The sequence below is a fragment of the Saimiri boliviensis genome, chromosome 3 (assembly GCF_048565385.1).
Source record: "Saimiri boliviensis isolate mSaiBol1 chromosome 3, mSaiBol1.pri, whole genome shotgun sequence".
Lineage (NCBI taxonomy): Eukaryota > Metazoa > Chordata > Mammalia > Primates > Cebidae > Saimiri > Saimiri boliviensis.
In genome coordinates, this window is record NC_133451.1 from 83,971,932 (window position 1) to 83,987,235 (window position 15,304).

At 30.1% G+C, this 15,304-nt stretch overlaps 1 protein-coding gene across 3 annotated transcripts in view; it reads left to right on the top strand.

Moving 5' to 3' along the window:
• CCSER1 (coiled-coil serine rich protein 1) overlaps nucleotides 1-15,304 on the top strand; it is a 1,354,615-nt gene that overhangs the window by 734,213 nt on the left and 605,098 nt on the right. For all 3 annotated transcript variants that reach the window (XM_039468593.2, XM_074396448.1, XM_039468594.2), the window contains exon 9: nucleotides 2,617-2,694. In XM_039468593.2, the coding sequence (XP_039324527.1) occupies nucleotides 2,617-2,694 (78 nt within the window). The remainder of the gene's footprint in view (nucleotides 1-2,616; nucleotides 2,695-15,304) is intronic.

The window sequence follows — 15,304 nt, forward strand, 5'->3', positions numbered from 1 at the left end:
ATAGAATGGAATGTATTTTTTTTTTCCCTTCATGACCCCTGCCCCCTAAGCAATAGACACAATATGTATTTAATAAAAAATTAAATACAAATAAAATTCTATCATGAAGGTGAAATTTCCCTAAATTGAAATAAACTGATAATAATTTTAATCAAGACTTTAATCACGACATTAAATCAATGTGAAATTGAAAATATGATGATACTTTTTCCTATATCTGTAATAAATATATATATATATATATAAATGAAATTAATGTATGTAGATTTATTACATGAGAAATCAAAATTATCTGCAATTCTGCCCTCTAGTAATAGCTACTTTTATGGTACATTTTCTGTTTGGCTATCTATAAAACTTCTTTTATTACATATTCAATTTATCAGTCGATAAGTTTCCATCTACCATTTAGAAATGCAAGATCTCCAACAAGAATTATATTCTGAAAGCTATGTAGTCTTTCTTTAGTCTTCTAACTGTATGTGATAGACATTTGTCATAAACTTTGATGTTTGCTGCCTTTTATTACACTAAATAAAATATTTAATTTTTAATTATTTGTACCTAAGTCTATAGGAAACTTAGATTTTATTCTTTGCATTTGAATATGACACACATGTACATACATAATACCATAATAAATAATTCAAATACACGAGTTGTTGTGACTAATGCTTGCAAGAGGGAGTGACAATGACATTCACCAGAAATGTCTGTTTTTTTTTTTTGATTTTCAAATATAACTGTTCTTTATTTAAAGTTTTTATTTGTTTATTATTGTTTTGATTATACTATTGGTTAATAAAGTTGTTTGAATTTTATTTATTGTTATTTGAATTTCTTAAGTCTTATAACTCAGACCAGTAATCCAGAAGTTACCAACATTTTCCAACTCCTATCCACAGGATGAAAGCCTTGACATATAAATGAGCTGTGGCATAATGGAAGCATTTTGTAGCTGTTTTCGACTGCTCTCTACATTAGTGCATAGACTCTATACACAAAAGTTTATATAATTACAGATTTACAAAAAAATTTACTTTTCACATACTTATGATTCCAATCTATCTCAAAAGTAGCTAATCAAACTTTCCTAAACAAACTTTCAATGATGGACAGTGTTATTGCTCCTTTACCTATTACTACCTCCCCCTGTTTTCTTCATCCCAATCACTGTATCTAAATAAATACAATTTGTTTTTTCTCATTTGAAATTTAGTTTAGAAAATGGGGCCACATTTTTACTTATCTTTTTCAAATAATTAAAACCTTTTACCTTACTCACGTAGCATCTTCCTACATGGTCTAATCTACATTTAATTTTTCGCTGGCTAGCAGCACTAGATGTTTTGCGATTAGGGAAGCAGAAGTGATGAGACATTAATGGAACATAAAATATTTCTTTTCTGTATTTCAGTAAGTTAAACTAAATTATATTTAGATAAATTATGTACATACTTCTTTAAACATCTCAGATAGTCTTGCAAATATCAACCAGCAATGAAGGAATAGGGAGGAAGGGGAAAAAGAGAAGAGGGAAGGGGAAGGAACAGGAAAGGAAGGGAGCTGAGGATTGGAGGAGTTTTGTGTAACTGGAATTCTTATGAGGTTCTGGATAACCATTGTCAATCCTGGAAAAGGAGGAATTAAATCACAGTCTTTTATTTTATTAAACATTGAAAAGAAAAGAAAATTATATATATATTTGCTTTAAAACATAGTAAATCATTACATAATAATTAAAACAAGTGGAAAACACAATCTAGTAAAATCATATGAATGTATTTGAAAACTGTCTCAAGTTACTTAAACTTCCTAAACTGTATTGTTTTTATTTAACATGAATGGTGTTTATATTAAATATTTGAAGATAAAATGTGACCATGTGAGTAAACACTCTCATCTGTGTGAGGCACTTAGTAAATCATTACATAATAATTAAACTCAAGATCTCATTTTCAGTGACATACTTAGGAATGAGAAGGGAAGGTTTCAGCAAGAAGCAGTCAAATTAGTTTACTCAGAAATCATACTTTCACATTTGAAATATGAAATCCCAACCCCCTTCATATATTACTTCCCTTCCCTGATTATCTTGGTGTTGAATTAGTATCAGTCCCTTAAAGTAGACATTCCTAAATGTGTAGAGGTTTTTGGAAAGAAGAAGCATAATAAAATTAAAACAAAGTAAATAGAATCCATTGGGTCATTTATTGAGAATAATTTTATTTCAAATATAAATGCTCTGAAACTGGATCAGCGAAATAATAGCAATTAAGTTATTTAAAAAAGATATCAGGAAACAAAGCATAAGAATTTGGTCTTGGATTTAAGCACATTGTGACTGTGATGCTGAACTGTTGTTCTGACTCAGTGATGCCTATAGTAGAGTTTTCTTCTACTGTGCCCATGGTGGGACAGTTGTGACCTAAAAATTAAAGCTCTAAATATTTAAGCTTATTTTAAGAGCACTAACAGAGCAAAGTGTATACACAGAAAAGAACATGAATTATACACTAATCAAATTTTAATAAGTGGAGAATATTGGTATAGAAGTACACACCTCACCAACAATGTGTTTTTGTTTTTGTTTTTGTTTTTGTTTTCATTTTGCAGGGAAAATTCCGGCATTTACAGAAGGCTTTTGCTTCAAGAGTAGATAAATCCACACAGACTGAACAACTAGGCTATGATGTAAGTAGCTTTATAAAACCATTTTTATCTTCATAATTGGTATTCAGACCTCCACAGCTTATTTACCTCTGCAGCTTCTGTGGCCATACATTGATGTAATCGGATTTAGCAGTGCACCATTCACCTTTTACTCTTAAACAATCCTAAATACCTTCTGGAACTAAAAAAGATAATTACAGGCACCAACTAGCATAACAATGTCTTATTATTTTTTAAAAAGCAGCAGTTTTGATGTAGTTTTGCGAATTAGTGAATTAGAAAATTAGGGCAATTTATTTTTAAGAAAGTATTAATTTATTCATAGTTTAATAAAGTTACTAGGTTTGTAATTACCAAAGGTGAAGCACATCATTTTTATATGCAGACACTTAAAAGCAAAAACAACTTTGAAGAAAAATTTAAAATAATGTTTTAGCTTTTGGACTTCAGCAGAAAGTAATTTTATTGAAAGTTAGTATTTTTCTGTTAGAGAAAATTACTTGTTGAACTGTCAAAATAGGATTGTAAAATATGTTTTAATACAATATTGCATCTAGTAAAAAGGGTGATTTGGGAAAACATTTATATAAATACCCATCTTTTTCTTAAACATAGCCAAGAAATTTGCATTTTGCCTAAGTTCATGACTTTTAAACTTCCCCTTGATGAAAAAATAAAGGACCTAATTTCACATTGTAGCTAACATATATGAGGACCCCCTCTTCTATTTAAAAACATTTATTATTATTCTTAGCACTTTGCTGATAACTAAAAATAAAATAGAGATAATTTTAAGTTTTATGATAATGGATAATGATAAATTATATGTTTATCTACGTGGTTTTATGTTACATAACAGACATGGATGCTGCTTTTGTGTTGCCTTGCAAACTACATTAGTACATTGATATAAAACTACTGTTCTCTTGTAGGAAGTAAACCAAAGCTTTGAATTACTGCACAAGTTGATTTCAAATGTTTATATACCTAATTTTTTAATTAAAAGAACACTAAACACTGTGAATTAAAAATTATTTCTATTACATTTATTTTAAAGATATGTTTATTCTATATATCTAAATTCTAGATCTCAGTTTTGTGACTAAAATGCTTCTAGCAGTGTTGTACATTATTTAACTTACATTGATATCTATTTTTTTTTAAATAATTTTTATGGTACTTAAAGAGGATTTACCACAAGTGATTCAATATTTGTCTTTTTTAGGGGATTTTTTTCCTGTCTAAAAGTTTGTTGTTGTTGTTGTTGTTACTTGATATGGAGTCTCACTCTTGCCCAGGCTGAGTGCAGTGACATGATATCGCTTCACTGTAACCACTGCCTCCAGGGTTCAAGCGATTCTCCTGCCTCAGGATCCCAAGTAGCTGGGATGACAAGCATCTGCCACCATGGCCAGCTAGCTAGTGTTTATATTTTTAATAGAGACTGGGTTTCACCATGTTGGTAAGGCTAGTCCTAACCTCAAATGATCTGTGTGCCTTGACCTCCTAAAGTTCTGGGATTACAGAGAGCCACCACCCCCTCCTAATTTTTTTTAATACAAAATATTTATATGCTAGTACTTAGGATATAAATCCAATATGTATTTTATAAATAATCTGTGTATATATAAATCTGCAAGCCAGAGAGTTTGTTCAATATGAGTAATAAAAATAATTTTCGTTAAATGTTTTTACAATAAAACATCATACAACACAGGGACTACAAGTTGAACTAGAATCCACTTACTTCAAAGCCCCCAATTTTTAAATAAGTCAACTGAATTTAGAAAAATGAAGTCCATTTTTTACTACACATGGCCTTTGTGGGGATTCTAGTCTTTAATTTAAAATAATGTGTTCAGAAAAGGGAAAACAAATATGCACTTGGATTCTAATTTTCAATTTTATTCAATTTAAAGAAACAATGGGAGACTGAATTTGAACTTTTAAAGTGACAATATAAATATAAAATGTAAGACTTTTATGTAACACCATCAATTTTATGTGACACTGTTAGAGACTACTTGTGAGAATGGGTTGCTGAGCAATGAATGACACCTCTGGGGAATGACTAATATGTGGACAGTTATTCTAACACAGTAGTTACCAGCAGCCTATTATGTATTTGCCTATCCATGCCTCATAATTTTCTTATTTCTACAATATTTCTTACATCAATACCATTTAGTTCTCTAAACATGTAAATAAAAATTTAAAATGAAGGCATGATAATGGTTAATCTTCATTAAATCTTAATTGTTTCTAGCTTGTTTCATATGTTACAGTGATAGTTTAATGTATTTTACTGTATTTAATTAAGGTTATAGAATAATACTTTTTTGACAGTGAGTCCTTAAAGAATCTGCTTTGTATGAGCAAATTAAATTTCTAAAATATGCATATACAAACTTATTAAAGCAACTACATGTAACTGTAATGCTATACTTTATGGCATTTTGCATGTGAAAAACTGTGGATGGAAATACTTAAATAAACAAATCAAAAATAAGCAAATGCTTTAAGTATGAGGAATTACATAACTGGAAATATATGATTCATAAGTACTACAATTTATTCCATGACCAGGACATATTTTCTATATTTTTCAATATTTATTTGTAAATATTTTTTAACATTTTATATGCAACAAGAATCATTATTCTTCAATTTATAGTATTTTTTTCTTTTTCCCCATAAGGAAATAGTTTCACCTTATTTTAACTTTCAAAAATATTCTATACACACATATATCTATTTATAATTTTCAAATTGTGTTTATTGTAAATATCTCATAGAAATCTCAGACATTATGTATGTTTCTTATACTCATTTTCTTCTTAAAGCTGCCAACATTAGCACCAATTGTTTTTTACAGATCATTGTGGATCATGTTTTATTGGTATGAATATCAGAATATGATACTGTATGTCATCATTAATATAATTTCCTTGGGAAAAGAACTGTTGGTACACATTTCGCTTAAGATAAGAAAGAATCCCCAGAAAACATTAATTATAATAAAATCTATTAAAAATTCACTGCCTTGAATAAGTTTAAAGATTTGTACAACAAGCTACTATTCTGCACCAGATTTGTCAGGAGACATGAAACTAATGTTAGTTTACAATGTGCTCTGACTTCTAATGCACATGGCAAGACTTAAAAAAAAAATTAATTAAGAGTGTTTCAGCACAGGCCTATAAACACAATAGTTTTTGTGATGAGGGAGATTGTTAAATAAATGATGAATGTGTCTTAAATAATCAATGCCAATTTAACCTCTTCCACCTTCCTCTTTCTGCAGAGGCTTAGTTTATTGAAAGATCAAAGAATAATTTCTTAGGTGACACTTGTGTTATTAAAACAGGATAGAAGATGAATAGATGCAGTCAAGTAGCAATGCTGCCCATTACAAGATTACATTGAGAGGCAGGGAAGTTTTTTATCGAATTACATCAACTGTATAAACAGATGTTCCAATATAGCATATATGCTGTCTGTAAATATTTTATAGCTTAAACTACTGCAAATAACATTTTGATTACAATCTTTGAGAATGAATAGTCAAAATATTCTAAAGATCTTGTATTATGGCAGTGAGAAAATTCATATATTTTCATTAATTTGACATCTTTATGGACAGCTTTTTTTTTTTAAACTTCCAGTTTATGTTTTGAAGAAGGTCATTTTTGAAAACATGACTAGTTGATTGGCTTTAAGTATAAGTTTTCTTTTCAGATAATGCCTGAAAGTGACTCGGAATGGTCACCAGATTTAAACATTTCTCTGAGCCACAAATGCCCTAAAGTTTTAAGGAAAGCAGTTTCTTCCTTGCATTAGCTGTGATTTACACTTAACATTTAGTAAGAGGTCTTTATTAGTCTTGAACTTGCAATGTTTTCTTTAAGGCTTCTGAAGTTATCAGGTATTTCATTAAGTATTAAATTATTATTAATTACTGTTAGTCTAAATATCATTAGGAGTTTCAGTTTGGCCATTTAAAGTGGACTGAACTGTGGTATCACATTTTTTGTCTCAATCATGTATGAATAAAGCATAAATCAGTTTGTTAATGGATGCTCATGCCTCTGTTTTTTAAATATTTTAACACACTTTCCGAATGGTGAGATTTGCTTTATAAAAACAGTTTTCTACTTATACATGATGAAAATAATACTATTTGCATTATGAAAGTACACTTTGAAAAACTTTTCAATGCAATTATCTGTGTATTTCACAATCTCTACTACTAAGATTTAATTTTGGTGGTGCTCCTGGTGCAGTTAGTTTGCAGGAAGTTCTAAAAAATATGAAAATAGTTCAGCATGCCATATTCATGTTAGGAATAAAAATGATTAGTTTGTATTGTAATTGTTTTATTAGATAGAGCAGAAGAGTTTTTTTTTTGTGCTGTGCTAATATATTATGTCTTCCTATGGATTAAGCGCAGTTCTAAGAATTGAATAACTATCAATTAGCCTCTCTTGTCATGCTGCTAATAAACTGCAGTTTATTAAAATTTCTGTTTTGCTTTTGTTTATTACTTCTATCTTCATAAATTCAGTACTTCTCCTAATCATGTATGAATTGTATTCTGGCATTTATTAGAAAAAAAATGATTCCCCCACATATGCTTTATCTGTTTATATTTACTTATCTCAGATATTTCTGTTTATTTTCACAAATTAAAAAAGCAATTAGTTTTAAAAATTGAGTTATATATTCCAGGTTTTCTTATGGACTATAATTTTTCATATTACATTAAAGATAACTTTTAGATAAGAACATTATTTAAAAACACCTGTAGGAAACTTGATCATCTGCCACAGGTGATTATTAACATTTAATGGAGTCACATCTTATTCAGTGGTAATGTTCTAAGGCCATCGCTTTTGAAAATTTATTCATGCTTTCATTCAACAGATATGACTAAGTCCCCTCTAGCAGCCAGGCTCCATTCTAGGTACTTAGAATACATCCTTTAACCAAACAAAAAATATTTCTGCATGGAGCTTGCATTTGGTGAGGGCATACTTAAAAATGAGTAAGCTAAATAAATAAGCAAATTGTATAATGCACTTGAATATAATACTGGAAAATATGTAAGAAAAGAAAAATAACACAGGGAAAGAATAATTCTAAGTGTATGGGGGAGGATCAAGTCTATGATCAGAAATTTTAAATAAGGTGATCTAGGGAGGTCTGAGTTTGAGATTTGAGACTTAAAGAAGGTGAAATGAAAATTGTGTTTAATCATAAACTCCTTTGTGATGTGCTCCTTCAAAATTCCTTGACATCCCTTCAGTCAGTAAGAACAAACCACTTTGTAATTGCTGGAGCCCTAGATAAGAATAGTTTCATTTAGAGGTTGTGCAGTGCAAAAATCATATTCTACATTGTAAAACCTAGATTCAGCCTCAGTACATCAAGACACTCACACTAGAGGAATAGTCTACCTGAAGGAACAGCCAGCTCAACCCTTCTATGTCGTACTCACCTAGTATAAGCACTGAGAAGAAAGCTGGGTAAAATCAACCGTACTGTATTAATTACATCTGCTTCTCCTCTTTCTTTTTGTTGTTTGCATTCACCCTGCCCTCTTTTTTTCTCTGAACACTATTCTTCTACCAGAGCAGAGAGAGATGGATTTCTATGCTTTAAATGTATAATTAGACTTCATTGTATGTCAGCATATCCCATTTATCAGAGGTGTGCTGGTGAAAGTAAACAAATATAGGAAGAACTCAATGATTACTTGGTGAAAAAAATCAACTAAAAGCCACTAATATTTTTATAATTCTAAAAATTTATAACAAATTAATATGCATTGTTTTATTCACAAAACATACAGCTGTAGGTATTGCTATATACTATATTATTTTTATATTACTTTTTTGTATCCAACAAGTATTTAAAAATTACTGCTTTATGCCTTTTAAAATGAAATATTAAATGCAAATCAGCATAGATAACTAGTAGTTTCTAAACACAAGTGCCGACGTGCAGTTGTTGCTGTAGCCTTGCTCTGAATAATTCTTTCTAAAATCTTGAATCTTTGCTTAGGAGCCAGTTCGCCCTGGACTGTCGCCAGGTCTTTAATTCTGCAGTGACTACACAGAATTAGTATCAGTGAACCAACAGCCCTTTTGTTAAGAGAATGTGTGGTTGAGATTCTTTTTTTTTTTTTTTTTTTTTTGTTTATTTTATTTTTTTAATTGCATTTTAGGTTTTGGGGTACATGTGATGAACATGCAAGATTGTTGCATAGGTACACACATGGCAGTGTGCTTTGCTTCCTTCCGTCCCCTCACCTGTACCTGTCATTTCTCCCCATGCTATCTCTTCCCACCTCCCCACCCCCCCGCCCCTCCCCCATTTCCCCCCAACGGACCCCAGTGTGTAGTGCTCCCCTCCCTGTGTCCATATGTTCTCATTGTTCAACACCCGCCTATGAGTGAGAATATACGGTATTTTGAGGAAAACAGCAAGACTAGATGTCATCTATGAAAGTTCTTAGAATTATAAAAATATTCGTTAAGATGAAACAGAACACAGGGATGGGCTGTTGCTGGTCCAAGGTTATAAAACTTGAGTTGCAGAAGAAATAAGTTTTGAGATCTGCTATACAGCAGAGTGACTATATCATTCTCATACTATTATCATTAATAATATATTAATAATACAATAATAATACATTAATGATAATGTATTATGTATCTCAAAATAACTAAATTTCCAATGTCTTACAACAAAAAAAGATAAGTAATGTGACGGATGATATGTTAATTTGTTTGAGTTCATTATTCCATATTGCATACATATATCAATATCAAAATATCACATTGTACCCCATAAATGTATACAATTTGTCAGTTAAAAATAATGTTGACTTAAAAAATTTAAAGAGCACACACACAGGAAGTTTTATATAGTTTAAACTAGTAGTAATAGATATATTTGCTGAAAATTGTGTTGTGATAGTGTTGAAGAAAGAGAAGAAAAGTACGTATTTGTTGAAAAGAAAATTTCTCCCAGTTCACTTCTACTTCCAACTCCGATTTCCACCTTTATAGGAAATCTAAATTTAATTTCAAAATTTTTCTAATATTTTTCCTAGACAGCCTTAGGAGTCTTTTACATTATCTAGTGTACTAAGTGGCATTATACAGGAAGTTCTTTTGGAAAGGATTTTTACCAACCTTTGGAAGAAAACACCAAGTATAAACTTGAAGTATCTCTCATTGTCTGTTTATATCAAAAAGAATGTAATTTGCATAAATAATTAGCTGCAATTGATGCATCAATCAATTGCAGCTAATTATTATCATTTGTAAGAAGTTAAGTTCTATGACTTTGTTCAGGTACTTGTTTAAAATATATTTTTGTGGACTTAATTTATTTCTGTTAAAAACATTGCTTGCCTTTGTTGTGGTCTACAATCAGGAAAGATTTGCAAAAGGAAATTTATCCTTATACAGATACACACACACGCGCGCACACACACACACATACACACACACATACACACACGACTTACATATATATACACACATATAAATATTCTTGAAATATATATACATATCCATGATATATATTCGAAATACATAAATATATATCCTTCAAATATATAGTGTATCCTTGAAATAGATGTATCTCTTTTAAATATGTCACTGAAATATATATCTGTACCTATGCACACACAAAAACATTGTCTATTAATACACACAGACATGCACATATATATACACACACAGAAATAAGGCATAGGTACAAAAATGTTTATTTTTATTTGATGTATTATTTCTATTATAAAAGTTAGAATTAAATGCACATCCTTTAAGTTTTCTGTGTATATAATAAGAATTACTGGGAATCATATCTTACATTAGCACAATGTTTAAAATGGTTATTTGAATTTTAATATGATTAAATTTATATAACTATTAGCTAAGCATATTTGTTGTCCAATTTTATTATACTTGGTACATATTAATATCAAGATAATTTCTTTTTAAGATAGTAATCAAATTAACTCTCAGAAGCATTAATTTTTTAATCACAGAAATCATAAACTCACCTTCTCATGCAATAGTGATAACAATTATTTCCATAACATAGGTATGATAGTATTTTGTTTTTCACAGTACAGCAGCTCATGGCTTTCCTGTTTTGTCATGGTTGAGCTTTTATTTCACTAGGCTATCAAATTTCATTAATTTATTTAATTTTTCCCTTAGTTTTCTCATGAGATCTTCTATTTTCTTTGACAACTTTACTTGTACTTGATTTAGATGCACAAAAAGTATGTACCAAGAGCGTTAGTCCTCATAATGGTCTTTGTCCATCAAAATGTTTTTCAGCCACTTGATTCATGCTTTAGGATTTGAGAATAGCTAGCATTTACCTTTTGCCAGTGAAATAACTGACATTCATTTTAGAGGAAAAAAGTCATTGAAATGTTTAGATTAATAAAGTTTTAAAATAAAACTGTAAAGGGATTTTTAACTTACAAAGCATCATAGAGAGCTAAAGGGAAAAAAATCCATAAATGTTTGGCTTAAAACAAACCAGCAAAGGAACAGGGATTTTTTTCAAAATATTATATTAAAAAGTTTTCTAAAAGAGAGCCAGTGTATCATTAACCTTATGCTCTGTAAAATAAGAATACCAGGAAATTTTACTCTTTTGTGATGCCACGTGTTAAGACAGTAATTAGAATTTTAAATTTATAAAGTTGATCTATTACTGAAAAAAATTATACCAAAAAGAATGTAATTTGCATTTTGGAGTACTTAAAGAATCAAAGTTCTATACACATCAGAATTATTTCAGATTTGCCATTTTATGAGTTTTGTGTGTATAAATAGATTTATAGATTTGAATTTAAGCTATCAAATTAAAGGACATTTATTTAAAGTGTGGTTGAATATAGAGTAACTTTCTGAGAGAAAAGTACTTAAAACAGGTTTAGCATTTTGTTGTATTGGAAAAGTATAATTTAAATATGAATGAACTGTTCATTTTCTAAGCCTCAGAAAGTTGTAGTATAGAATGAAAAGTATTATGTTTTTAAGTTTTTGGGGTTAAAGAAACACTTAGAGCCTGGCAAGGTGGCTCAAGGCCATAATCCCAGGACTTTGGGAAGCCGAGGCAGGTGGATCACCTGAGGTCAGGAGTTTGAGACCAGCCTGGCCAACGTGGTGAACTCCAGTCTCTAATAAAATTACAAAAATTTGCTGGGCATTTGTGGGACATGCCTGTAATTCCAGCTACTTAGGAGGCTGAGGCAGGAGAATCACTTGAACCCGGGGGGCAGAGGTTGCAGTGAGCCAAGATGGTGCCACTGTACTCCAGCCTGAGTGACAGAGTGATAGTCTGTCTTAAAATAAAAAAATAAAAATAAAAAATAAAAAAAGAAAAAAAAGAAAAAGGAAAGAAAAGAAAAAAGAAAGAAGCAATGTTGTTCCAAAAATGTTACCTAGAAGTGTGTGTTTTCTTTTTAATTTATGAAAAAGATGCTATAGACTCTAGTTAAGTCTGAAAAGATTAACTTTCCTTTGCAGGAGTATCAGTAACATGATCCAATTATATATCATAAAATACAAAACTAAAAGAAATTTATGTAATTCATAAAAATGCAAAAAATACTTGGCATGAGGGCATGAGTATATTATTTTCTATACTTTTTAAAGTTTTTTTTTTTTTTTCCTCCACTCGGGTTTTAGTATGTTAAAATCATCATATAAATGCTGGATTATCTATAAATATATTACAGGTACACAAACATATATGTCTTCATGTATGCTTTAGACATGTCAAATAAATTAATATTACTTTACAGTAATATTAATGAATGCATTTTACTATTCACAATTTAAAGGATTGAATATCATTCAATCACATGAACGTTTTAAACATTTTTTTCATTTCATTTTAAATTTTCTCTTACTAAAGAACAGCAATGGCACATACCTGACAGAGGAGAATTTTGAAAACTCTAACAAAATTATGTATGATTTTATCCTAACCTAGCAATGCTAATTCTAGAAATTTATCCCGAACCCACACTTTCATAAGTACTAAATAATATTTTCATAAGGTTTTCTTATGAAACCTTAGAAACTCATAAGCTTTCTATTTTTTTGTAATTTTAGTTATGATGATTTTTTGTAAAAGATAAAAAACACAAATAACCATAGGGGGCTATTGGATAATGGCTCATTTTCAAATGAGTTACAGTATAAGGATAAAGACAAGTGCAAAAAAAAATCTAAAACTTCAATCAGAAGTAAAATTATATTACTACAGTTGTAATAACTTTGAAGTTATTTATGTGTTTTAACATTCAGTGAGTAAATCTAGTGTTTCTAGCATCCAAGTTATTTCAAGATAAGAGAAAAGAAATGTAACTATAAAAAAGCAAAAGTTAAACGAAAAAATCTGGTAATGTTATATTCAAATGTAAAGTGTCAATAGGAACCTATAATTTGCTAACTGAAGAATATTTTCTTGTTTTGCCCACTGAAAAACTATAAACCTTTCAAGCTTATAGGCATAACTTTCAATAGTCATGAAACATAGGAGGTGGGTGGATAAGTTAAATAATACCGTAGTCAACAATCAGACAAAATCCAAACGAGCAATATTCTGTAAGACAACTTATATAGTACCCTAAAAAAAGATGCTATTAAAAATGGGGGGATTCTCTTGATTAAAGATACTAAACAGATGTGACAACATATTAAATGCATATGTATGTATGTATGTGTGTGTGTGTGTGTATTTATATATATGGTGAAGTAGCTAGAGAGGGAGAGAAGTTCAAAAGCAACTATGGCAACTCTTAATTACTGAATCTAGGTACTATGATTTCAATGCCCATCTCCTTCAAATCTCATGTTGAAATTTGACTCCCAATTGGAGATGGGGCTTAATGGGAGAATGTGAGGTGTTTGGGTCATGAGAGAGATCTCTCATTAAAAGATTAATACCCTTCCTGGGGGTGAATGGGTTGTCACTCTGTGAGTTCCTGAGAGAGCAGGCACCTCCCCGCTGACTCTTGCTTCCTCTCTGGTAGTGAGTGACATGTCTGCACACACTGGCTCCCTTTCCATTTCTGCCACGAGTGGAAGTAGGTTGAGACTTTCACCAGATGCCCAATCTTCCAGCTTGCATAATCTCGAGCCAACTAAACCTTTAAAAATAAATAAATAAATACATTACTCAGTCTCAGCTGTTCCTTTTGACCCATGCAAAATGGACTAAGATACTAGGTGAAGACTATGCAGATGTTAATAGTACCAGTCTGTTTTTCTGTATCTTAAAAGTTTTCTCAAGGAAGGGAATGGTTTCCCAAGTTAAAAATATGCCAAGATATTTAAATGGCATGGTAAGATGTAATGTGTGGTCCAGGACTAAATCTTGGGTTGGGCAGTCCAGCAGTAAGTAACATGTACTTGAGGGACATTTGAGGAAATTTGAACAAGGATTGATCTTATATATGATGAAAACTTCTGACATAAACAGGAGAGGTTACTACTGGGGAAAAAATGACATTAATAAAGTTAAAAACAGAATGTACTGTGTGGTTCTTTTTTTAGTTAAAAAAAAAATAAGTGTGAATACAGAAGCTTGGTATAGTGATGATCTCTGGTTTGTAGGAATGTACCAGATTAATTCTTTATTTTTCCTTATCTCTTTTTGTCATTTTTTACAATGAACATATGTATTTTTATAAGAATAAAATATTTCAAAGTAAAATATATTATTTAGAAAAGAAAACTCATCACTGCTAAAATGAATATGAAACTATTTGTACAATGTATTTACTTTCTTTTCAAGACCACTTTCTTACAAAATAAAATAACTTGGAAAATTTTGTGATGACAAATAATTTAATGAAAATTTTGTTTCTAAAATATAGTTATTAAAATAAATATTAAATATTGGAGAACTTAAATTTGACAATATATTGAATGCATTATACTTTAAAACCCAAGAATATTAATATTTAATGTAATTGATTCTCCTAGTTTATAATATCCCCAAAGTGGTGAATCATAAAAAGGAATCTTATCTTTCAATTTATTATTTTCACTACAATGTAGTCACGGGAAGCCATTTGTTCTCATTAGGTGAACTTTACTATTTTCTTGCAGTTGTCTTCATGTTCTACTTGCTTAAAATGACAGAGATTTGTTAACCTTTTTGTCCACTTTACATTACAAATACTAGAGTATTAAAACTTTTATGGAAAGAAAAATGTTAGTATCATATATTTTCATTGCATGTGTGTCTGAACATATTCAAGCTCTTATGGTATTTTTTCCCTTCATTTTACTATTTTAAAATTAAAAAGTGATTCTGGGTTAGACTTTCATTAAATATATGAATGTTAGGAGCCTTAAAATACACAGAAAAACAGAATTTCAGATTTCTAAAATGTATAAAATAACATAAAAAATATATTCTCTCTGTCTTTCACATTCATTCAACTAGTATTCGTATATAGATTTGTAATAGATTGTGAATGCTAGGCATCTTCTTAATCTTCAATTCTTAGTCTTAAGCATTTTGTGAATTTTTTTTTTAAGAAAATGGTTGGCAATAACGTATCTGCCTCTGTGTGTAA